This window comes from Numida meleagris, chromosome 6, assembly GCF_002078875.1.
Source record: "Numida meleagris isolate 19003 breed g44 Domestic line chromosome 6, NumMel1.0, whole genome shotgun sequence".
Lineage (NCBI taxonomy): Eukaryota > Metazoa > Chordata > Aves > Galliformes > Numididae > Numida > Numida meleagris.
In genome coordinates this window covers 7,519,300-7,544,753 of record NC_034414.1, presented here as the reverse complement: position 1 = coordinate 7,544,753, position 25,454 = coordinate 7,519,300, and the positions used below count along the sequence as shown (strand labels likewise).

At 40.8% G+C, this 25,454-nt stretch overlaps 1 protein-coding gene across 3 annotated transcripts; it reads right to left on the bottom strand.

Annotated features, from left to right (window-relative positions):
* BTBD10 (BTB domain containing 10) lies at positions 13-25,406 on the bottom strand. Of its 3 annotated transcripts, XM_021403653.1 has the most exons (9): positions 25,258-25,391; positions 18,837-18,995; positions 8,093-8,286; positions 6,998-7,283; positions 5,406-5,508; positions 4,521-4,641; positions 3,265-3,462; positions 2,521-2,631; positions 23-1,135 (listed from the first exon to the last, which is right to left on the bottom strand). In XM_021403653.1, the coding sequence occupies exons 2-9, from the start codon at positions 18,935-18,937 to the stop codon at positions 825-827; spliced, it is 1,425 nt and encodes a 474-aa protein (XP_021259328.1). In that variant the 5' UTR covers positions 18,938-18,995; positions 25,258-25,391; the 3' UTR covers positions 23-824. The 3 variants fall into 3 exon arrangements, with proteins under 3 accessions (XP_021259330.1, XP_021259328.1, XP_021259329.1); XM_021403655.1 differs by lacking the exons at positions 18,837-18,995; positions 25,258-25,391 and adding an exon at positions 13,863-14,948 and having other exon boundaries at positions 13-1,135; XM_021403654.1 differs by lacking the exon at positions 18,837-18,995 and having other exon boundaries at positions 25,258-25,406.

Genomic DNA, 25,454 nt, shown 5'->3' with positions numbered 1-25,454 from the left:
ATTCACAGGTAATTCAAACCCATTAAAATAATGGAAATTTTATTTGCATGAAAAACTTGTTTACAATCAATAAATGAAGAATGAACCGTTTGCATTTTCCTATTTCATGACACTTATGAAAAATTTAGTAAATAAATATTTGTGAACATAGTAAGGTAAGGCAAAATTTAAGATAAAGCCCCTATCCGTTGTTCACAACTTCTGAACATGGCTCACGCTGCAAACAAGTGAAAAAATTCACTGAAGAACTTCAACAAGGTGTTACATGGGTAATTGAATCACGTCCTCAATCCAAAAACCCCATGATAAGTAGTTTTGTGCTCAACCGTATGCAATAACTTCAGAAGGGTCAATCTATTCAGAGCAAAACTATTTGTAGTTAATACTTTTGATAGAAGCACTTTGTTAGTATTGTGCAATACGTTTATAAAAAATGGCTTGAAATTCCATTTATCAACCATTTGTAAAGTGCTACTATCAATTCCAAATCCTGCATTCTAACCCCCGTGTAACAATACTGAACGCACACTAGCCCCCGGCATCCCGTCGGTGTTGATGGGCTTAAGAGCGAGGACAGTCCAGCATACACATAACCAACGTCACAAACCTACCGGTAAACAAAGACGCGTGTAACTGTAACCCCAGGATGTTTGATCTGTACCCTTTCAAAAAAAACAATCAGACTGCCCTTGGTCTTTCCAAAGGTCCGTACGGCAATATCCTAAACACCATTACACAATGGAGAAAACTGGAATTGCAGTGTAGTATGAGTTGAGTACAGAGTCACTGTAATGGAGCATGCTTTTGTTTCGTAACAGTCTGGATCAAAGGGGCGGGTTCTGTCCCTCAGTATCCATCTCACTGTTACTGGGTGGAGGATGAATAGGCAGAATATCCAGCTCATCTACTTGGGGGGTAGGATGCATTACCACAAGCTGGTCCTGGGGTATATCTGCTGCTGCTGCTGCTAGATTCGTAATAGATTTGCTTTTCACACACTGAAAGTCAACATGCCGGCTCTTCCCTTCCTCCTTCTCCCATGACATCCGAATAAATGGCCTTTGGACATAGTTGTAAATCACCTCTGGCCTTCCGCCTGGTCGCTTCTTCACTTTCTCTTTGTATGTAGGGTAACCTAAGAAACATTAGAGTACAGCAGAGGTTAACATTGCTTTTTGGTGAAAGAAAACCCTGAACTAAACAGTATGAGGAACACGTGGAAGCGCAATGAAGATGAGCAGACGTTTACCACCAGCAGCCCGAATGGAAACACTCGGCTGTGCTGTTCTTAATGCTATCTAAGCAAGGGAACACAGAGACAGAGGCTGCACTACCACACAAGCTGTAATGAAAAAGGCTACGATGCTTCCGATGATGTGGATATTTCCAAGACTCTCCAAGCTTTACAGGCAAAGCCAGCTGTTCCTTCCGTGAACACTGTGACCTGGGAAGCATGAAATGAAACCTCTAAACTAGAGAGCAGTGTTACTCTCATCTGCAGTTCAAGTTCCCAAGCAGAATCCTCGCACTTCAGTTCATCTCACATTCCTTCCAATCCTCCCAATTAAACCAATCCTCTCCCCGCTCTGCTCTAAGCAGTTTTCATTACTAGAAAGTTGCACAATATTACAGGGCACTAGCATGAAGATTTAGTCAAATACTTGCCCTTTGTCTAAAAAAAAAGGCCAGCAAAAATAATCTGCTGTTAGCCAGCATTACAGACAGAAACGGTCCTTGTTTCGTTGAATGGCATGTCAGTCTGGAGGCTCACACTTCGTTCACTTGAACTTATTTTAAAGATGACAAGCGGTCGATACACTTGCTCTTGGTTGGCAAATTACAAACATAACCATGACAACTTGGTGCGTGAATGCTAGAAATCTGCAAATGACAAAGGCTGGATTTTTAAATGTTTGGGTCAACAATTAGAAAGAAAATGAAATACAGAGCAACCCAGTTGTTACAATCAGGATAAAAATCCAAGCCAACTAACTGTACTTGTCCTTCGCAACACCAGAGTTGAGGTTTTTACCCACCAGCCTCCTCAACATACAAGATGCTTATTTCAGATTAACATTCCTTTGCACTTCAGTGATGCATTTAATAGGTTTTCTTTTAGGAAATGCTAACATCTAGATGCAACTTAGATTTTTCGTTTCGAGCCCTGAAAAAGACACCAGACCAAGAACAGAACATATGAAAGCTGTAGAAGGACACTATTAATTCAAATCAAGTACAGAAAGAGCAGAGAAGATTGTGCGTGAAAACTGAAGGGAAATAGCAGGAGATGCAGTCCTAAGATGCTAGAAACCACCTAAGTTACTCTGTAAACACTTCAGCAGCTCTGCAAGTCTTGGGGAGCAGCCAAGAGCCTGTAATCAGGTTTTCCAGCTGGACCAGCTGTTTATTGGCTACCACTCCCCTCCGCCATGTTGTCATCTACACTCAGTGATGTCACCTACTCTGCAAAGTGAATCAACCCTTATGTCTTCAACTGTACAGATGATCATAAAGCCTTACCTTCAATGCCCAGTCGGATCTTCTTGAGCCCTCTTTCCTTCAAAACAGACTTGGCCACATCTCTATTTTCAATGTATTTGAAGAATCGATACAACTTTGTGCTGTAAATAACTGAAAGTACATTTTAATGAGGAAAAATAGTATTCAGTGATTCAGCTTCTAGTCCTACAAATAAGGTTTCCTTGCCTTTTTTTTTTTTACTGTCCCGCTTTACACAACTATTTATTACTTCATAATGAGTGAGAAAGACCTAAAAGCTCCTCAGAATAGCCAAAACAAATCAGAAAAAAGTCACAGTGCCTTCTGCCAAACTGGTTGGTTGAATCTGGTTTTTCTTCTTATCACTTCAGTTTGTTTAATACATTTTTTTTCCCCTCACTGTATTTAGAAATGTAGTAAGACAACTCACAAACCACACTAAATACTCCCAATGCATCCTCAACAAAGGCAATTTCTTGGTTTTTTTCTCCTGTTAAGGTGTAATTCCTGCACATATTCTAGGGAAGGTAGGCGTCCTTCAATGTCAGCATCCTCAAATGTCTTCTAACAGTAAAAATTAGCTCCTCTTGTCAACTAGACTTGAATGTAACATGCTTGAATGAAGCAAATTCTTAAGAAGAACTGACAAAGCTATGTTTTTACGAAGCATTTGGATGTTATAAAGGCTTTACTAAGAATGCTTACATATACATAAGTTAGATGAGCACTTTCACTACTAGGTAGAAACAATGAAAACAAACTTACTTTGGGAATACTCCTCTCCCATTTGTGGAGGGTACTCTTCATCCCAGTCAACAACATCATCATCTGTCAGCACAACGATGTGGCACTCTCTCTCACCACTTTGGGCACTGGCTACCATTAAGGGGAGAATCATTTCTTCTAGATAAAACTCAAATTGTTTGCGAGCACCGTCATTTGACAATTCATGCATGAGAGCACCTAGAACAACATTTTAAGAAGCATTGACACATGTTAAAAGTTTGGTAAAGAAATGAGGGCAGGAGCAAGAAATAATTCTATTTACTTTGCATTATTTACTGCAGACAGCTGTAAAGACACTGTTAGTTCATTAGTCTGTCTAAGATCAGAACTTTTTCAGACTTCTACCATAAGCCACACCAGGAGTTCTAACTGACAGCACTGTCCTGCAGATATCCACCTTCTGCTGGGTAGACAGTGGTGTGACTTCAAGTAACTTCCTTACTGTTTTTACTGCTCTTAAACATTTGGTAGCTGTATGCAAGACTCCCCTTGGGCTTCCTAAAAGAACCACTATTTAAGCCAGTTGTTGAAGAGGTAACATGTGCAAGCCACTTTTCATAAGCAGTAGCTTAAAACCAAAGCCTCTCAAAATCCCCAGAGCATCAGCTGCAAAATCCTCCTGCTAAGGACAGAGTGCACCAAATGTGACTCAGCAGGCAACGCGCTGTGACGCCCTGACACCACTGGTGAAGGCACAGGTGCCCTGTATGTATCTCACAACTGCACAACCACCACGAGATCACAGGCACCACAGACATGGCCAGGTCATTTCAAGTGTTGGCCAAAGCTTTGTGTTCAGGGAAGGCACAAGCTGGACACATGCTACACACTCAGAACCATAATGAGCCACCAGTAAAACTACTGCTTTCGCTAGCAACATGGCTTAGTTTTCATGGGCAGGGAGCTGAGTAACTTCTATGCCCTCTCTTCTACAAGAAGATACCACTTAACACTAGTGTATCCCTACTGCAAATGAATCAGTACAGTTTAACTATTACACACTGCCAACCAGGGCACTAAAATATTTGAGTATCACATATTTCAATACCTAAAACATGATTTTTCAAAAGTTGCATATCCATCACCTTTGGAACCCTACTTTAAGAAAATAAGGATGGACATTCGTATAATATCAGACATGTTCCTTACTTCAATAACGAGAAATCTGGAATTAACCCTTCAGATATTTGCTTAAGTTAGCCTGTACAACTCATTTTAATAAAGTCCATACTTACTGAGATCCCTGCATTTAATAGTACTATACTCAAAAGAGATACAGAGATAGTCACATGCTTCTCTCAATTCAGGAATAGATATCCCATCAGGACAGCGTATCACTCCAGTCTTGTAGTAATCCTAAAGTAATACAGAGAACAAAAAGCCACAATGCACTTCAACATTTGTTAACAGACTTCGCCTCAAAAATAAAATTACTTTTCCACATTAAACCTTCTAAAAAAGAAAAGAGCAATATGCATTAAAATTTTTTATGAATATTATTATCCTTGAGTTCATCAAGTTTCTGAGATAGTTGCTTCCAAAGCAGAAAGCTCTAGCGAGGATCTTTTTCTAAGCAACAAATACTAATACTGATCATTTTTGTTGCATAGATACTGCCTTTTATGTATACTTCATTCAGCTTTTGACATTCCACTTCCGCTGACAAAGCAGTTTAACAGCTTTAGTACTTGTGTATGTAAGAAGGTATTTCCTTCTCAGATTGAAGACTGCTTTTCTCCCATTCCCTGCAGTAAGTTAACTTCAAGTACCGTTTGTGCTTTCCCACATTTCAGCACAAGAAGTGCTGAATGTATCTAAGCTAGGTCAACTAGATGCATAGGAGGTGAATAGATTTCTGGCAGGCAGTATTTTTTGGTTGATTTCGTGTGTTCTCCCTGGCTGTCACAGACACATCTAGAAAACCCACTGGGTTTTCATATTAAGATTTCATCACCTCCCCACCCCAAAACCAATGTCAAAACATAATATTTATTCCATCCATTAAATCAAAATAAGTCAAAATAGCTAATTAAGGCTAAATCAAGAACTTAACATTTCTTAATGCTTACAGCACTTGTCCTAACAATGCTGTCAGTACTTTTTCCTCCATAAAAACTCACCAGAATTGCACGAAACACAGTGGACCCAATTCCTTCTGCAACTTCATACTCTCCTTTTTCATTGGGACGTGTGAAGTTATGTTCTCTGCCTGAGCCAAACATCCTGCTCAAAAATAAGAAATTTAGTTACAATTCCTTACGAAGGTGTTGGCTTTCTGGGGGAACCTTAAAGGTAAAATGTCAAAAATGGGACTCAAATGATTTGAAGTGCATTTTCTGACCACTTTTCAAGCCAAAGCATTTTTAAGGAAATGGTAGTCTAACATCTTAAAGGCTTGTGGCCAAAAAGCCGTTCTCTTACCTCCTAGTGCATTCTAGTTAAGCAGGTCCTGCCCAGTGACCTGTGAGCTGACACTGGGGGAAGTGGTTTTATAAATAGCTTGCGTTTTAGAACAGTATTTCCATATTTTTATTAACCTACTTTTGAATTAGCGGAAGATAAAATAAGCTTCTGCCTTGAACCAATCCCTGAGGGAGAAGAACTCAGCAACACGCACAAAAAAAATCTAGTGCATTAGCCAATACCATTTCCTTTGAGGCTGACACAAAAAATGAGACAGTTTCACCACATAACCTAATTCTGATACACCACCAGTTTGTGACATTTACGTGTATTTATGTATTCCTTTATTGTGCATACACAAATGCCTTACATCAATTCTGTAATTCACTAAGATTATTTGTACTTATTTTCCTTGTCATTTACACAAAATAGCTTTTTTTTTGGCTCTTTGTAAATCTGCCCCTGACTTCTCACAAAACAGGGAACCAAGGTACTACTTATCCCTCACAGAGCATATTTAAAGCATGAAATTGTTTCATCATACATATCATCTATGCCTCAGCAAATACCTTCATATATACATAAATAATATTTGGGGTTGAAAAAGGTCCCATTTTAATGTGAAAACAGTCAGTATGCAAGCAATTAAAGCATAGAATTCTTTCCCACCTACTAAACATGCTAAATACGTTGCTTATAATTGTTTCTGCAGTAAGTATTACACATAAGTATGTGGTCTTTAATTCAACCACTGTCCGTTTTCAACATCAGTTCTCTTTGCTGAGAGACTAACACGTTACACTGGTAATGCCCATTTGATGTTCCCCTGCTCTAAAGCCTTTTAGAAGATAAATCTGAGATTGAATGCTGTCTGGACAAGTCCATTAAGAAAAAAAACACACTATCACCAAAAACACCTACAAGTTTTCCTCCATACTGTTTTGAAAAACATCATCTATGCTCACAACTGCTTTTTGAAGCAATCAGGTTAAAAAAACCAGAAGATAGCATGAGGCAGACTGAATATAGAAGTGATGCCCATCAAGAAGGAAATTTCATATGCTCATATGAAGTGTTAATTTACTTGTGAACTCCTGTCTCTATGTAATAGAGATCCACTGGCATCTCTGCCAAGTAGAGAACTCTTTTCCTTAATGACCTTTACAAACTGATAATACCAAATGTTAGCAGATCAAATGTAGCAGTGAGCTCAACGGCTGTTTAAACAGTTTTTTTAACTTCGAAAAATACACCTACTAAATTACTCTCTTCTATAGGTATGAGACTAAGAAAATAAAAAGACACAAACCTGCCCAACATTGTGTTTGGTTGTGCAGTGAAGATAGAAGGATCTACAACAAATCTGGTGTTGTCCACTATAAGCGTTACCCGTTCAGAAGTTCTTACATTCCGAGCTCCCTCTTTCCCATTTTCATACACAAACACCATTTCTCCACCAGCCTTGCAGCTTCCATCTGAACTCGACTGGCTACTGTTCCTGCTGCTGTTCCCCATGCTAACAGTGGAACCATTAGGGGAAGTCTTCTGAGGACGAGGGCTGCTTGGTCGAGATGAACTGTGATCCTTTTCTCGATCTTAAGAGGGCAAGAGGCGAAGGGAGAAGAAAAACCACAAAGTTTTAGCTTTGCATCAGTTCTGTGCAGCTTATGTGTTTCCAGAAACATAGTACGGCAAACTGATTGACTTGTTCAACAAAAGCTATTCTCGTTAAAAGAAACATTCAAAAGTAACCACTTTCTATTTAAGAACCCAGAGTTTCTACTGTTTGGTCATCACAGAATGGTTTGGGTTGGAAGGGACCCTTTGAAGTCCTGCTCTCAATCAGTTCATCATCCATACTGTACTGACATTAAAGATTGCCCCAACTCAGGTACAGGATCTCCTAACTTGGCCTTGTTGAGCTTCAGGAGGTTCACACCAAAGCTACCTTGTCTCCCCAAAGTCTTCATTAGAAAAAGTTAACATTCTTGAATTGAAAAAGCAGCTCAACATAATACAAGAGCTATGCATCAGTTTGTACTTAGTGCTATAGTACAAAGAAACAAATCAAATTTTGTCACATTAAAAAATAAAAACCATTTTCCTTTCTACTATAATGCCGAATACCCAAACCCTATCAAGCTGAGGGGAAATATTTGGTCAATTCTCTTCTTAGAGAAATTAGATCATTCTTGCAATTTATATTAAATAAGAACCATCATATAAGAATATATAAATTTTATGATCTAGAAAAAAAAAGAGGGGTACTTCCAACCCAGAGCACATGTAAGAAATTTGTATGCCGTGGCATCAGCAAAAATCATGCTTTCTATTGTATTCCTTTAACAAATTGGTAATGAAGCTGAAAAATTCTAATCCTGAAATGCTGAAGATCTGAACACACCAGAATGGTACTGTCTTGTTGGTGAAGTAACATTCCTGATGCACGGAGTGAGCTGAGATTCTGCTCTTTCATGGGATGAGTCACGAGATCTGTCACTTGATCTGCGTCTGTCCCTTGACCTCTCGTGTCCACCACTTGCACCATGGAGGCTCATTTTTGTACAGTCTACTCCTTTAGCAATACGAGATGAAGTGCTGGAAACAGAAGAGAAACGTTCAACATTTCAAAATGTCAGAAACATTATACATTCAAATTTTAAAGACATCAAAACACACATGGAGCATAAACTGCAGATTAAAATCATCCACATCCATTTTCTTCCTCTGCTGTACTCATGTTTACATTTACAAATGTAATCAGTGATTTGGAACATTAAGTTGACAGCAAGAAATATCTGGTTATTGCTGCATCATCTACAAAGAGACGCTGCTTGATCAGTTGGAGACTGCCTGGCAAACCACACTCATAGAAACCCCTTCCAGAACAAGTCAGTCAAGTACAACTGAGTACTTTATTTGGATTCTCACTGTTAGATTAAGTGTTGTAATCTAACTACGAAATCGAAAGGCAGAGCTCATTTTTTCCAATAAAACCTGGTTTGGAAAACATTTCTCAGAGCACAGGCTTTTAGTATTGACTTAGCTACTAAGCTGCTTCATTAGGGTTTGCTTTTTTGTTTTCTGCAGCTTGCCCTCTACAAAGGAGGTCAGCCTTACCCCAGTTAATACATCAAAACACACCAGCCATGAGTTTACTTCTGTGCTTTCTTTTTCAAATTGTCAGTTATCCTCAGAAGGAGCAATAGAGCAAGAGACCATAACTGAGACAGCAAACTTATGAAGCGTACTGTCAATGCTAAGACTCTTAGCACTGTCAGTAACAAGAAGGACATTTGTTCCAAAGCAGCAAATTTGAGTTAACAGTTTAAGATTTTTTTAGACTGTGGTTATGTTACATTTCCTAAATTAAAAGATACTGATTCTATTTAGCAATTAGTTATTAAAGCTATCAACAAAGCCTCTCAGTTTCAAGGTCCAGTGCCTTCAGAAATTGCCTAAAAATCAAACTGCAATGTGCAAAGTCATTGCTGAATTTTACTGAAAATACTTCCGCCTTTCATTTGTACTCTTTAAAATATGATTTTATATCAGCAGAGAACAGACATCTGTGTCCTCGCACCCCACCAGAATTCTTAAATTAGTTCCCTTGCTATTTGTCATTTAAGCACAAGCATGACAACACTCCTTGTTTATAAGAAATAAACTCAACTGTGGAACTTCCACAAAGCCTCAGGCACGGAGTAACGGAGATAGAAGTGTGGACAGCTACAGGATCTGACAAAGATGGGTCACCATTTCCCACAGGAGCCTCAATGCCCTATTTGCTTGCAGCCTGAGAATCACACGGCTTACCGAGAGACCTTAAACATGACTGCTAGGAATGCTGTAGAATTCAAGAACAAGAAGAGGTAAGAATCAGGACCTAGCTAAGAAGGGCACGACAACTTTAAAAAGCACAAACTGTAGAAGCAAGTAGAGCAGAACATCCTCTGAAGTAACTTAAAAGTCATGACCAAAAAAAACCCCCCAGGATTCCCCACAAGACTATATCAAGAACTAAGCATCTAACATGACATGTTTCAGCTTCAGGTATCAGCGACCGATAAGAAGAGGAATGTAAATTAGAACAGAAAGATATGATAAACCTTCAGTAGTTCACCTTAGTACTAAAAATGGCCTCACAAGTATATTAGTACAAAGCCAAGAAATATATCCCTAAGCTTCCCCCCACGCCATTTGAAGGAAAGAGCTTGTATCCAATAAAGAAGGAGCTCGGTGCAGAGAGAATCTACTGCAATACCATTTCCTGCCAAGCTTAAAATATGCTGCAATAAGACATGCATCTTGAAGTTGTGAAGTCAGCCAAAGGTCTATTGAATGAGGCAAAACAACTGCAGGCCTTGCTCACGGCTGGAAACGCTCAGATTTATGGGCCAAGAATTAAGATGATTGAAATACGTCCATTAAAATAAAACAGCACTTTCCACGGGGCCTTGGATGCTATTTTGACTGGATAAGAATGTATGGCATTTTAGCACGGCTAATGCACCTCCTTACCTGTTCTATTCCTCTAGTAGAAAAAAGGTAATTCAGTATCATAAAAGTGAAATACACAAAAGCTTCCAAGGGTGAGATGGGCAAAGCTCCCTTTCAAAGACATCAACAGTTTAGGAAAACCTTTGCACCTCTTCTCCCCCGTATACTAATGTATATGAAATACAACCATTTAAGCTGGTATGAAATACGATTGCAAAACATCAGAAATAGCCAATTTGTAGCCCGTAGTTAAATTCTAACCTGAAACCGAAGTAAGAACCCTGTTTATCCATGAGAATTGATTAGTAACATAGAGCTGAACTTCCCAAGAGATGGTCACAGCCTTCCTGCCCCCGAAGCGTGATGCACAGATAGCAATCAACTACCCCGCAGAAACGTGCACGTAGCAGTCCTGTGACAATGTAACTCAGCAAATCCTGATAAAGCCACACGTGATCACCCTTTGTTAACACAGCATTTTGATCCTAGCCCTGATAATGCTTTTAGCCACGCTGCAAGAAACCAGAGTTCTACCGCATTTTGCGGTATCAAAATGTATGACTGCCCATTTCTCAACAGCCAAAGCACTCTCGTTTCTTTAACTAAGGGAAATACAAGAGAAAATGAAACCCAACCTCTATGAGGACATGCAAACCTACTGCGCATTTTGGCAGTGCAGGCACGAATTACCCTTTAACAGGAAAGGCAATTAAAAATGTGTTTCTTAACCCATCAAACTATCTTAAGCCGCATTACTCTCAAAGCAGTGATTCAGAGTTCACACAGCAGTGGGATGAGCCCTGGCTAATAATCTCTCTCAGGAGAAGAACAGGTGCTACAGGAAGCAATCCTGAGTCAGTCAGAGCCCCACGAGGGAGGGCTGGAGGCTTGGCCACACACCCACACTCTCGCTGGGGCTGCATTCCAGTACCTGAAGGGGCCTACAGGAAAGCTGGGAAGGGACTTATTATAAGGGCAGGTAGTGACAGGACATGGGGAAATGGCTTTAAACTGGAAGAGGGTAGATTTAGACTAGATACTAGGAAAAGTTATTTACTGTGAGGGTGGTGAGATGCTGTAACAGGTTGCCCAGTGAGGTTGTGGATGCCCCCTCCCTTGAAGCATTCAAGGCCAGGCTGGATGGGGCTTTGAGCAACCTGGTCTCGAGGAAGGTGTCCCTGCCCATAGCAGGAGGTTGGAACTACATGATCTTAAAGGTCCCTTCCAACCCAAACCATTCTATGGTTCTATGAGATGGTACCATTTAATCACGGATCTTCCCTCATCCTATTAACAGCCATTTAAGCACTGATTTTAAACCTCATCACTGTTGAATCACAACACACAAAAGAAATTCAATGTTTCTTTGATCCATTGAAGATGTACCTATCAGAAGTCTGAAGTTCTGTTGCTCTACAGCATGTACACACAGATAAATAATACCAGAGAAACACAACATTGTTCAGATTTAAACTCACTTACTTGCCTTGCTTATTGGAGAGCAAAGAACAAAGAAAGGGACTTGTAGAGCTGTGTCGTTCTATCAGGTGTTGTATCACTCTGAAAAGGGAGCTAACAACAAAAACAAAGGACAACCTGTGACGTATTTTACTACAAAGAGGCTAAAGAAGAAGTTGAAAATGTTCAAGAAAGTATGAAGACCTCAAGACTACTGAATATACTTTTTTCCCCCTAATTTAAGATCTGTAATATCTTTCTCTTCCTCTCACAACAAAGCCGCTGGGGACAGGAGGCAGTTTCCACAGGGAAACAAAAAAAAACTCTGCATCACAGCAGCAATGCAAAGCCTGTTAAGAGTTATTTCATTCATTATTAAGTTAGACCAAAACACTCGCTGTCTCTCCACCACAGCTTTAAAATAATGATTTTCAAGCTGCTAACCGAGAGTTGCCAGTGCATTTTGCAGATGAAGTCCTAGCCTTCGCTGGATATCGGAGGTAACGAGTCCGTCCCCGATAATGCAGACAAGCCAAACGAGCGCTCAAGTAGGGAGCTCTCTGTTGTGTCACTGCAGCTACTACCCTGATGAAAGAGGAAACAACAAAAGCAGAGCAGCCCTTCTTGAAAGAACAGGCAAACTTAGTGAGCACTGTGGTTCGCAGACACATCAGGCAGCCCAGGTACAACACCAGTACTTCCCAAAAGCAGTGAGACACTGATAATCATAATTGCCAGGAAGACGCTGGTCTTATGCAGCACCTGGCTGTCACACTATATTAATCTGTAATTTCAGCCTACAACAGTAAAGGGTGTTCTGCACAGTGCATTATTTCAAGCCTCCAAGAAAGTCATTATAGTTTCAGATCTTTATCTCTCTAAAAGGAAATATCTGCAATTTCCAACTTTCAATCTACTTCCCAGATGATAACATCTGCACACTGAGCCTTGGAAGCTGTGGGCACAACAAAGGCACAGAAGCAGCACCTAAGCAAAATGTTTTTCCTAGATGCTTAATAACGTAACAGCACCTAATGTAAAACTAAGCTGTAAAGAACCCATCATGTAGGCTACCTATAGCTAGTTCAAAGAAGTTTACCAAGAGAAGATTAATGCTGCCTTGCTTTGTCAACCACCTTCAAAGAAGGCAGCCCTATGAATATTGGTGTACTCAGACAGCCTCCACAGAAATTCAATATATTGCTTTTCGTGGCTCCTAAGGAACACTGGGACAGTAGCACTGCACCCATTCAAGAACCTTAGGTAAGTAAATGAGTTTGTTTTCCTACTGAGTCACAGATAAAGACAGCTCTGCCTTTGTAACAGGGAAGAGGCATTCTCTTTAAAAGCAGCCAGCCCACAAAGAAAACCAAATTAGCTCAAGGCTTTAATGAAGCTTTTTCAATATGGAGTAAAAGAGTAAAGTACCATCAAAATGGCACACTTGCCATACCAGTATGCTTAGTATTTCCACAGTAAAGGAAGAGCTTTTTTGAAAAAAAGAGAAAGCTCTTCAATCGAATGATGCATCAGTCATCGGTGGAAGAACAGCTTCCATTTGTCTTTATGCATAACAACATACTGCTATGAATATATTACTAATGACTAAAAGAAGTCATTAAACTAAATTAATTTCACTGCCAAAGCAATTAGCATGTATTCCAATACAAAAAGTTTGCGTGCATCCTACTGAACACTACCAACAAACACACGATTTGTAAGACAGCCTCTTGTCTATAGAATTGTGGTGGTAAACTGACATAGAAGCCAAAGAAAACAGACATTAAAAAAAAAGCTGTAAATCTGTATGTAAATGTCAGGGATGCAGCAGTGGATTATTCGTCAAGATTTTACCCCTATTTCTCACCCTTTATCTCCTAGACCATATACGAACTAACTCCTCTTAACATATGAGCTCAGATTCAGCCCTTTACCAGGATGATTCATATAATCAACACTTGTAGAATGTGGATAAAGAGCTTTATATATACAGTAAGTACCAGCAATATTTCTGCAAGGCTTTAGATGAAATCAAATCCGTTCTGTTCCTATCACTAGGACTTACACAACGCTTGTGCCCCCCTCCCTCCCCCTAAGCCTGTTCTTTGTCAGCAGACATGTAAATTGACCAGTACGCACAAAGGACAGCACTCTCCCCTTCACTCATTCTGCTCCTGAGCATTACCCACCGATTATTCCTTTTAACAGATACGCACCTTCCTCTTGTATCTGTCAGGGAGGAAACACAGAAGCATGGAAATAATTTGGGAATCAGAGCACAAAGGAATTCTGTTCCTTCCAAGAAGACAGCCTTGAAAGCCAGATCAGCATCCTTTGGCATTACTTGTTAAGTTCAGCATATTTGCTATTTCCATCCTCTCTTCACTTAGTTCAGCGCAGCACGAGCGAGCCTTACTTTTTCCTCCATCATCTTCCCCTCAAGGATGAGAGATCGCGGCTCCACAGCCCATTCAGAGACGCGCCCCCCTCTAGCTATTAATTCAGCTCAATTCCTCGCAGCCACTGACTCAGCCATGCGTAGTGCGATCCTGACGTCCGACCTCGCCGCCTCCTGCCAGCCCAACTCACACTCGCTGTCCCGCATCCCCGGGCGGCCATTGGGCGACGCGAGTGACAGGCAGCGCGAGGAGCGCGCGAGCGGAGAGCTGCTGCTGCCGTGCCAAGCACCATCTGCGAAGCTATTTCTGGTCCTGCCAGCTCGTCGGCTTGCAGCACACAAACACACATCTGAAAAGGTTATTGCTAACTTTCGCTTGTCACATAGCTCATCCGTGTTCATCATCGTCCACCATACACTAATTCACGCGGTTTCAAGGACATTTGATTTCTTCCTGTCAAGCCTGCCCGGATTAATGTTTGAAATGAATTCACTTTTCACTGGGCTCGCAAGCAGGTACGACAATAACCTCTGAGAACAAGACAGCACACTCTCCGTGTTTTAAACTGTAAACATCCCTTTCCCAGCAAGTTTATGGTACGAAATACCTACTACACTCTCCAGCAAAAGACCACTGCTAGAAAAAGGAAGTCAGTAAGAAGAATCCATGATTCGAAAGGCAGGGCAGCAGCACTCTTGACACAGGAGACCGTTCTTCTCATGCAGCAGGAGAAATTTCTGTTTGCACCATTTCAGCTCTCTGAGCCTGTGAATCTTCTGTTTTTAGTGTTTCCTGAGGGTTCACACAATGACCTTGCAGAAGCAGAAGAGGCACCACAGTCTTCTAAGTCATTTCTTCTCTTCAAAATAATTCATGGAAGACGTGGCTACAAGCAGCCATATAGAAAGTACGCTGGAAAGTCTAAAGCATTTTTCCTCCCTCCAGCAATGGAGTCAACCAGCAGCAAACAAAAGTGCCAATGGGCATTGGTTCACACATGCCAACATGCCAGCAGTTCCTCTTCCATTTTCAAAAAGGAACATTATTATTATTATTTTTTTTTAGTATCCAAGTTAAAGACACTCAGAAGCATAGTATTCTTCCTTGGGACCGTCTATTACAAATTATCTTCAGAAATCCAAAATAATCAGATTCAAACACTTAATGAACCTGTAGAAGCCCGCAGCATCCTACAAGATGTTCAGTGGCATAAAACATATTTATAAGAAAAGAAAAAAAAATCTGTCCTACAGCAGAAAACCTTATACTTTCTGATACCATTGCAGGGATGACAAAGAAATTTCTGAGGATGCTTCATGTACTTACAAAATGCTGAGGCAAGTTGCACGTTCATTCAGAGCTCATAAATACATCCTCTCCAGCATGCAAAAATATAATTAGCCACAAGAATTTTCATCCTTCAGCATCTGCACAGTAACTTCACATTTCTGGAAGATTTTTTCAAAGTAGTTCAATATTTTAAAAGATTCAAGAGGTTCATGAGTCATGAAAACAAAGCCATAGCACAGCCCTATTCTGCTCATTCATGCAGCAGGATTTCAAATCTAGGCATATCTAAACAGGGTGAACAAATACAGAAATACCAAATGAGATTAGAAGAGCAGCAAAGAGAATCAGGAAAAATCTTGAAGGAAGGAAGCTTCAGACAGATTTTAAACCACTACTCTCAACAAAGCACAACAGAATTAAAATGAAAGTCTTCCAACAGCAACTAAAACACTACGGAAGCTAAAAACAATGAAAAAATTAATAGAAAATACAGAACAGCAATACCTATCAATGAAAATATTAATGACTCTTTACTTGAACTTTAGTTGCAGTCAACATTTGATTCCCGGAAGTTTTCTTCCATCTTACTCAAGTACTGGAGTAGATAGCAACTCAAAGATTGTCATAATAGCTTGGACAAACAAGACTAATTGTATCATTAACTACGCTCAGCTTATACACCATGTAATTTCATCCCATTAGGATCCTTAGATTTTTTTTTCTAGGGATCACTTGCATTACATTTTTGGTTCTTGTTTTCTGTTACATTTCCCATCTCAGAACAAGTATGAAAAAGGAGGAAAAAAAACATCACAACTTGCCAGAGGTTTCAAAAACTCCATCTGATTCTCAAACTGGAAAAAGACATGTGAAGCTGTGCGACTGTTAAATATGAGCCCCCCTTGGAGAGTGTTGCACAAGTCCTTCGCATCAAGCAGATGGTGCCATGAAGGAAGCAAGGCTCCACAACCCTCCTTGCTGCCACATAAACTAAGCCTTACACACAGGAAGATGGTTCACACTCCTGGACTGTTTTCAGTAAGTCCAGACAATAATTTAAGCTATTTTAAGAATGTCAAGGCTGGTGGATTAAACTCCACAAAACATCAAGAAGTGACAAGCCAAATATCTATCTTAAATATTACTTTCTCATCGAGATTCATTATAAAGTTCTTGTTTCATCATTACAGTTTTAAAATCTGGAGTATTTTTTTCTTATGACAATAAGGCATGTTTTCAAAGTGCAAAGCAAATAAGACTGCGGTAGTCAAACCTTTAAATGAAGCCATTTTCTTCAAGTTCTACCCTTAAGATTTGCCTTCAAAGGCATTTTTCTCACACTGCATTTTTCAGACTTATTCTTCTTGAGAAAAAAGCATCCGTTAAGCCAGAAATTACAGTAACGTGTCTACATTCAGCCACACAAAATCAGATTACTTAGTTTAGGCTTTTAAATAAAGTACACTGTTTCCCAATAACTTGATTCGTTGAAGTAATTGAGGATCTCAAAGGAACAAGGTAACAGAATATTTCTCCTTAATTTGTTCCTCATTCTATTATGACCTCAGACTATTACTTGGTTTCTTATTCACAAAGCTTTCCAAAAAGAGTCTACATTATTCAGGAAAAAAAAAAATAGATGTTACTTTAAATACAATACCCCTACCCCATGTACTAAAAGCTTCCATAAATGCTGGCTGTTCAGCATTCTGCTGGGAACACCTACTATGTTTTGCCAGAACCACATCTCACTCAGCTGCAGTTATTTCAGAGGCATGCCTTCTGCAGGGTGAACCTTGAATTCAGACTGAACGAAGTGATCCGAGTATTTCTGAAAGCATAGGCCATAGACTTGCTCAAGTTAACTCCTGTCTGCATTAACCCTTTTGATCTTGTGATGTTGCTATAGATTTACATGCATTAACTGCCCATCGAGAAAGCTCCTTAGAATTAATTCCTGCCCATTCCTTACAATACCAAGACTGACAACGACACAGTTTATGTAGTCTACAGAAGTGGCCGATGTTGTTTTATTCCTAAATGTTTAACTTTGCATTCAGTAAAATTAAAAATGCAAGGTAGACTGCACCCAGTTTATCAGACCGCTCAAATCATGTGCTGTTAACAAGTCCTTTTCATTATTTACTACTCCCTCCATCATTTGCCATCTGCACCAACATCAGTTTTAGGTTGCATTGCAGATCGCCAGTCATGGGAGGCAGCATGGGATCACAGACGAGCACCACAAACTAGACTCAGCAATGAATCATCCGTTTGCAATTACACTGTGACACTAATAGTCAACAGTCCTCAATGCACATACAATGCCCTCTAATAACTATACTGTTCCTTTGCCAATACTGCATCACATTTTGACCCTAAATAAGAAGCGCAGATCAACCACTTACCAGACACTAACCTTAACAAAAATAGCAGCTGCACAGAGCTGCGTTCCACAGGCCCATACTGGTCGGTAGCAGGAGTTCTGCATTAACCGTTCCATTATTCACTGTAAACTAACATCTCAAACAGGCCTGTAATTATATGGGTCTCCCAGCAAGCCTTTTCATTACCAAAGCATTCTTTTTTTCTGCCCTCTCGGATGCGTCAATTATCCAAGATTTAATGACAGGACAATAACCAACAATATTAATTGCCTGCAGAATGCTTTGGCCAACACCGCAGTCCAGTTTATCTGAATCTATATAATAAGAACGTGAATTAAGTTCCTGTTACTATATGTTCTCCTTAGCTATTTTTCTAAAATCCTTGAAGTGGGAAAGCATAAAAAATTAGCAATTTTAGCTAGCTAACAGATGTTTTCAGTTATATTTAGTACTTCTAACAGGCAAAAGTACTTTGAAGATGCACTTTTTTTGAATGCTTATATATATTTCCAGCGCCACGCTACTTCACATAGATTTGCTGGGTACGTAATAGCTTGGCTTAGATCATTTTTGGAATGCTTGATGCTGGAAAAAACACTAATTAATTTCATTATGTCTTCAAAAAGCACTTAGAAAACATTCTTGAAGTGGGGGAAGCAGAGGCAAGCAAGGTCTGACAAACAGCTTTACAAAGAGTATGCTACAACATGTGACACTTGCATGCAAGCAAATATTAATCATCACCGTGACGGAGTTGCAAGTATTTTAAGTATGCTGCTTAACAGAGAGTACCCAACTAAAAAGTGATGAACAGGAAGTAAAGCCCAGTAAGCATCCCAGATATCTGGCCACTCAACTGGTATCTTGATATACACAAAAGGCATTTAGTTTAATGAGACAAAGATCTCACACACCACAAAGCAAATGCAAACACAGATAGGGGAAGCTGGAAAATCAGTTACATTAGGAAGCATCTTTTTAAATAGTTAAGTAGCATTTCTTTTGAAAGGAACTATGAGATTTACGACAGGACTTGCCACAACCAGATACAGCAGCCTTTAGAATGGGCTCCCAATGCAGTTTTGAGATGCAATCGATCGTACGCAGCACCTACCTTGAATGTTTACAAAGCTTACGAGGTCTATTATGCAATTTCCGATCCCAATTCTCTGGATCACTGGAGTTACTGTCATAAGGATGAGGCCGTCCTGCCATTCCACTGCAAGCTTCCTCACACTACCGCTCTCAAAAGCACACATGCAGCACTCACAACCTACATTAAGAGAGCAGTGTTTACCTTTTAAAAAAATGCCACATAGGAAAATAAAAGATGACAAATGCACATTTTAGTGTGGTTAGCTTTCATTTTTTAGAATAAAAATCATAGAACGCAGGATATTCTCAAGCACGACTTCAACATTACACAGCAATAATCTTCTACACATTTTGCTGATACCTGCACTAAAGAGCTTTTGCTTTAAGGAACATAGTTCTGTACATTTTGGTAAACAGCTTAAATCCTGCCACACTTAATTCCACCGTGTCCAAACAGAAAAGTTGCTGGTTAGAAAACATGAGGCAAACACATCATAGCTTCCTTCCAAATGGATGAAGTTAATTCCAGAGAAGATCCCAATGTTGAAAGGAGATCAACAGTTCTACAGTTTGAGTGGTTGCCCAAGCGAAAAACATAATTACCATTAACAGTTTTATCTGAGTCTTCACTCCAAAAGGGGATCAACAGCAATTCTTAGCAACACTCAATCCTGTCCAGTTTCACTGAATTTTGCAGAAGAGAAAAAAAACACGTTGCAAAGTAGAAATCATTAACCCTACCTTTGCTTTGGCTGAGATCCATTATTGTTAAATATGCACTAAACTTCACTCAGAGATAATTTAACTCTGTGACTGTCAATCAAGACAGCCAATCCTAAATATCCGGATTTAAAGCAGTATCTAGAAGCGGTCCTTTTGTCAAGACAGTTGTATACAGTAATCTGCTTACAAAAGTGGTCAAGTAGCCAAAAGTAAACATCTGATGGTTCTACAGCATCTGGAAAAATCCAGGAACAGATAGAGAAGATTGCCACATTTCTCCAAAGACTTAGGTTAAATATTTTAGAAACATAACATATTCTCCCACCCCCGTATTCAGTACATTTCCATTACACTCCATGCAACTCAATCCTTTTTGGAAGCAAGTTCCGAAGGAACTGGGGCTTTTCCTGTAAAACACTGTAGCTTCTCAGATAAAGACATTTTAGTCATGGAAAGAGAAAAACTCTCAGCTATATTTAGACCCCAAACTTTTTCATCACGGGAGAATGGCAGAGAACAAGTTACTTAAAAATAATAGTTGCATATTATTTTTTTTCCATGTTTAGTTTTAACAGAGAAAATAGATTTTATACTACATCCCAGGATGAAATATTTTTTGCAGCTAAAATAAGTAAACAGATTATCTATAGCATGCCCTGTAAATCCCTTATGTTCTCCCACGAGCAAAATTTAGATACTTGCTTAACCTTTTGACTTCAGCACCATTGACTTGCAAAGCAACGCACAGCTGCTTAAAGACTTAACAATGTTAAAGCTGCAGCATTTTACAATCTCCTACACAAGAGTGTTTCTTTTCCTGTTACAGTTTCTATAATCCAATGCACTTTGATCAGAAAACTAAGGTCACCTGTCCATATGAAGTCAGGAAAGGAAAAAAAGCATTTCAATATGAATTACAGCAGGCACTCAACTTTCTCATGCAAAAAGCCCCAACAAGTGTTCACTGCATATTACCTGGAAATTCCAGTTACGAAAGCTTTACCAAAGCATGGTCACTGCGTGATGACGTTATATTAATGTAGATGGTTATAGCGTTTGCACTCATTTGTCAAGTGTGCTTAGATGTTTAAAGAAGTCTACAGCCTATTTCAGAGAGGAAGGAGCATTATTAAGGAGCTAAGGGGAAGGAAGCTTGGTTTACAAAACCAGTAGCGAGTTCCTTTAGCAGCCAGCACCCAGAATTCAGGTGCAGCACAAACCATTTTCAAGCACAAGGAATACAGAAGTAAAGACATTTTATCTTGGACTGAAACAAATTGTGTTCATTAGACTGAATCACTCCAGCAAGACTTTTTTTCCCCCCCAAAGCGCTACTCTTGGGAACCAACATAGCTTAGAAAAAATAGCAAAGAGATTCTCCCAAGGGAACCACCCCATTACCTGCCCGCAGTTGTGCGGTCTGCCTGGCAAGCCAACAACACCCAGGTGCTGAGGAGGGCAGCTGCCTGCCCGTGCTCCCCCACTGCCAAGCACCCTGTGGCAGGTTCACCAGCACCTTGCTTCCACACTTCTCTTCTATCCCATCTACAGTCTTACAAACACATGGACCACACCAGGTGCCTGTTCTGGAGTCAATTTGTCTTCCAGCAGCAAGGTCTCATTCATTTCACTGAAGTAAGAACCGGCACGTGAATTAAGCTTTGGCATTGGAAAGATATGTAAATGGGCTGTTATTAGAAGAACTGCGGCTGCAAGGACACACGAAAGCCACTTGAAGTTGTTTCATGCTGGCTGCCTTCTCCACATCTTTCACACAATGAAAGTGACCAGAGTCAACATGAGGGCGTAGTTTCACATGCACAAGGAGAAAAAGGATGCTTTAAGTAGGATCGGTTCCTCAATCTGCTTTGCTATGCAGCACCACGCTTAAGCCACTACAAACAATAGATTAGACAGAGGGGCAGAAAGGACCAAACTGGACCGCCCCTCCTGAACAGCTCTATTTCTTTTTCCAGCTTTATGTGGAAAACAGCTGCAAACAAGCAACAATCTCTGCTGCACTCTCTACTCAACAGGAGCTACAAATAATACTTCTCTAAGAAATATTTTGCTATAATGCAGCCCATTTTTCTCTTGATCATTACTGATAGCACTTTTGAGCTGATTATAAACAACTGTTTATCAATTTTATTCCAATTTTTGCAAGCCAATGAAGCCATAAATAAGAGCAAAGCATGAAGCTACTAAGTTAGTTCACAGAATCAATATAGCATCTTCTAATTGCAAAGTAATTTAAATTCTGCAAATCCATTAAAAAAAATGCTTCAACTGTGGTTCAAATGATTTTTTTGGGGGGAGGGGAGGGAGACAGATTCACAATGTCAGCTATATGTGCTGTTTATACTACAGCAAATGCTCTTTGCAGAACATTCAGACCTTGAGTGTAAAAAAAGTGCTGGAGGACAATGCCCCATATACCACCCAGTGCCTTCCATGAAATCAAGCAACTTCACCCAAAATGCTGGTGATGGTAAGAAGGCACTGGGAGCACATTAAAAAGATAAAATAAAAACAAAGAAAAATCAGATACAAAAATCCTGTGTAGATCACTAAACACTGGCATATTGGCTAAACTGTTGCCATTCTCTAGGTGCAAATAAGGATTTCCTACTCAATGCTAGAAAATTAGCACTAGGAGAAACTCTGTATAACAGCACTGCTGCAAGTCAGGAAGCAGACTTCGATTTACAAAGCTTTCAACACAGCATTAGAATTGCTCACGTCAACTTGAAGCTAGAGTCATCGCTAATTTATGAATTTTGTAGGCCACAGAGACACAGTAAAATCTTGAAGACAGCCACATTGTATTTACTGAGGATACTTGGAAGGCTGCAAATCTCCAGCGGCTAACTAAAGAGGATGATTAAAATAGCCCTAAAGTTTTGAAGCAGAGGCCCAAGGAGCCATCTTCTGTCTCAGGGTGTGTAACAAAAACTGACTGCTCCAGCTAGGAATACAGAATACAGCATCATAATAACTAACAATGTAACACCTCAGCAGACTCATAGCTATTCAGATTTAAGCATCAGTCAGAAGGTTTTCCTCTAGTGGGACAGGTTTCAGCAGCTCATCAGCTCTAACCAGGCCTCCTCAGCTAACTACTCTGTAAGGTCGAACAAGGTTAATCAGAAGGATCCAGCAGATAAGTCACCAAACCCAGCATCAGCTGTGAAAGGGCAACTCCGAAGTTGAGATTCTTTAGACTTCTAGTATGGAGTGACAGTGCTGTTCACCGCCTCTAGTCAAAGTACTAACAAAAACCAGCTAACAGGTAAGATTTACTGGAAATGTCAGCACAGTGATATTACATCCTTCTTCAGAAATGCAGTTCAAAGCACACTTGCAAACACCATCTATCGTGGAAATCCATACCTGCCCAGTTTCTTCCAAACCACTGCAGACAGCAGCCACAACTCAGACACATACAGTAGTTTTATCAATCCTCCTCACTGAAACGTTACCAAACTTAGACTGCTGAAAGCATAGCTCAGAAACTTACTTTGCAGTATAGCACTGACATCCAGCCAGTAGGGCAAGCTTCTTTTAATGAGTAAGAAAAGCAAACAAAAAACCCAAATCAATAAAAAGTCACATGAAGCTGATACTTCCATTTCTACTGCACCATGAGTAACAGACACTCAGTGGCTATCACGCAGGCTTTAACTTTATAGTCACACTCCCTTCAGGAATCATAAACACCTATCTGATATCTAAGCCTACAAAGCAGAAGGCAGGTGATTTTTCCCCCCTTCTGTATTTGGATTCAGTAAGTAAAGCCCGTCGAGGTTTATCTTGAAGAAAAATTATACATGGCACTAAGAGGATCGAGCAACTTCTACATAAAATCAGCATCCTAGCTACCACTGCAAGACCAGAAGCAGCAGAAGCTAACTGTGTGTGGCTGCAATCCCCCCATCCCCTGTTGCCCTCCAGCATAAAAGCTACATACATTTACTGATAAGGAACAATACTAGGCCAAGATTTAAACAATGCTATTAATGAAAGCTGTACTGAAAAATATCGGCTCATAATGAAAATTTAATGTTTCTGTACACATACAGGAGGCCCCGTTCTCAAGCATGCAATCAAAGAAAGCATACAAATTAGAACCAGGTGACAGAAAAACCAACAGCGATGACATCTGTGACTAACGTAATAAGCAGCGTCAACCACACACGAACCATTTAACAATTTTCAAATACCAGTGTGCCTAAAAAGGAAAAGCAAGATTCAATAGGCAACAGGAGAGCTGCTTTGGGTTGCTGTCTTCCTGGCGCTAAAATCTGGGTGAAAGCACAAATGCTACATGCTGAAAAATTTGTGGAAAGAACAGTCTCAAACAACATCACAGGGAGATGTCAATGATGATCACAGACAGGACGTCATAGAATGTAATGAGTTTTTGAGACAGAAATGGGACAAACCTAGATGTAATTTTAGAAGCCCTTTGGAAGATTTACATATCTCAACAGGAGAAAAAAATCTCTCATGTTTCGCAAGAAAGACACCTAGTCAAAGACAAATCCATAATGGCAGACTCACAAAACAAATACAGTTGAATGGTTTTCCTTAATTAAGGAGGAATACTCGAAATCCACCCAGCTCCTTTTGGCTGCGCTTGTGTTGAAGCTATATGAATTCAAGTTAACCTCCGCAAGATGATGCACGGACAGATTTTTAGTTCAGAGAAGAAGAAAATGAGTGTGAAATGTCAAGGTAAGAACTGTGACCAGTGCAAAGATGGTAATTCGAATTGTACTTCTGGGCCATCTAATCCAGCAGCAAATTGAAGAGAGAAAAAGAGGGTGCTCTGGGGAAAGGCTGAAGCAAGCGATAAGCACTACTTAAATAAATTACTCAAGATGATTCACAAAGAAGGAGGTGAACAAAATTACGAACAAAAGACGACAGTCAAGAGGTTACTGAGAAACATGAAGCATGTCGCTGGACCTGGGAAAGGCAGCCAACAGGTAGGGACACCAAGAGCAATGCTCATCCACTGCTTCAGACTGCAGCCAGGCAGCTGGTGGAAACAGCCCTGAGAAAGGCCTGAGATAGAGCTGGATCCGAATTCTGTAAGAAAAGAGCTCTGGAGTGACACGTGCGATGATATCAGAAATGAAAAGGAACGCGATGTAGAAGCAAGAGCGAGGAACAAAAGCTATTTCAAAGAAAAAACACGGGATGATGGGCTACTGCTGTACATGCCGGCTTGGTTGCCAAAGAGATTTTTCTGTAAACAGAACACGGTTACACGGGGAAAAGAGTTTCAAAACGATATTTACCTCACAAAATCACTCGAACGGACAGGCCTTTGCTCAGAACGCTCAGAGGTAAACGCAGCTGCCCGGCAGCCCCAGGCGACACGCCGCTTGGGCACAGCCCTCACGGCAGCTGCAGGTTTTACCGGTAAACGTCACACGACTGAAACAAGCGACGCACGGAGCGCTCAGCCCGCGGCAGGGAGCAGAGCCGTGCCCGCGCACCGCCCTGACGGAGCCGCTGCGCTCCCAGCGCCCCTACGGACACACCGGTCCCGGCCCGGTCCTGCCCTGCCGCGGGGACAGCCCGGGCGCCGCGGCTCAGGGATGCAACACCGCCACCATCCGCGCCCTCCGAGCGCAAGGAGCGAGCCGACAGCCCCGCACGCAGCCCTCCCCCCGGGGCCGGCTCCGCGTCGTCCTGCCGCCACTCACCCGCACGACGCCGCGACTCGGCCTCCACCCGCCGCCGCCGCCGGCCGCTGAGCTCGGGCCTGGCAACCGCCACCTCTCGCGAGAGCCGCGGCAACGCACAGAGGAAGAGACGGAGGCTGCCGGATCTCACGAGACTTGAAAAGGCGAGGGCGGGGCGAGGCGCGCGGCGACGCCGTTGCTAGGGGAGGGCCGGCGGC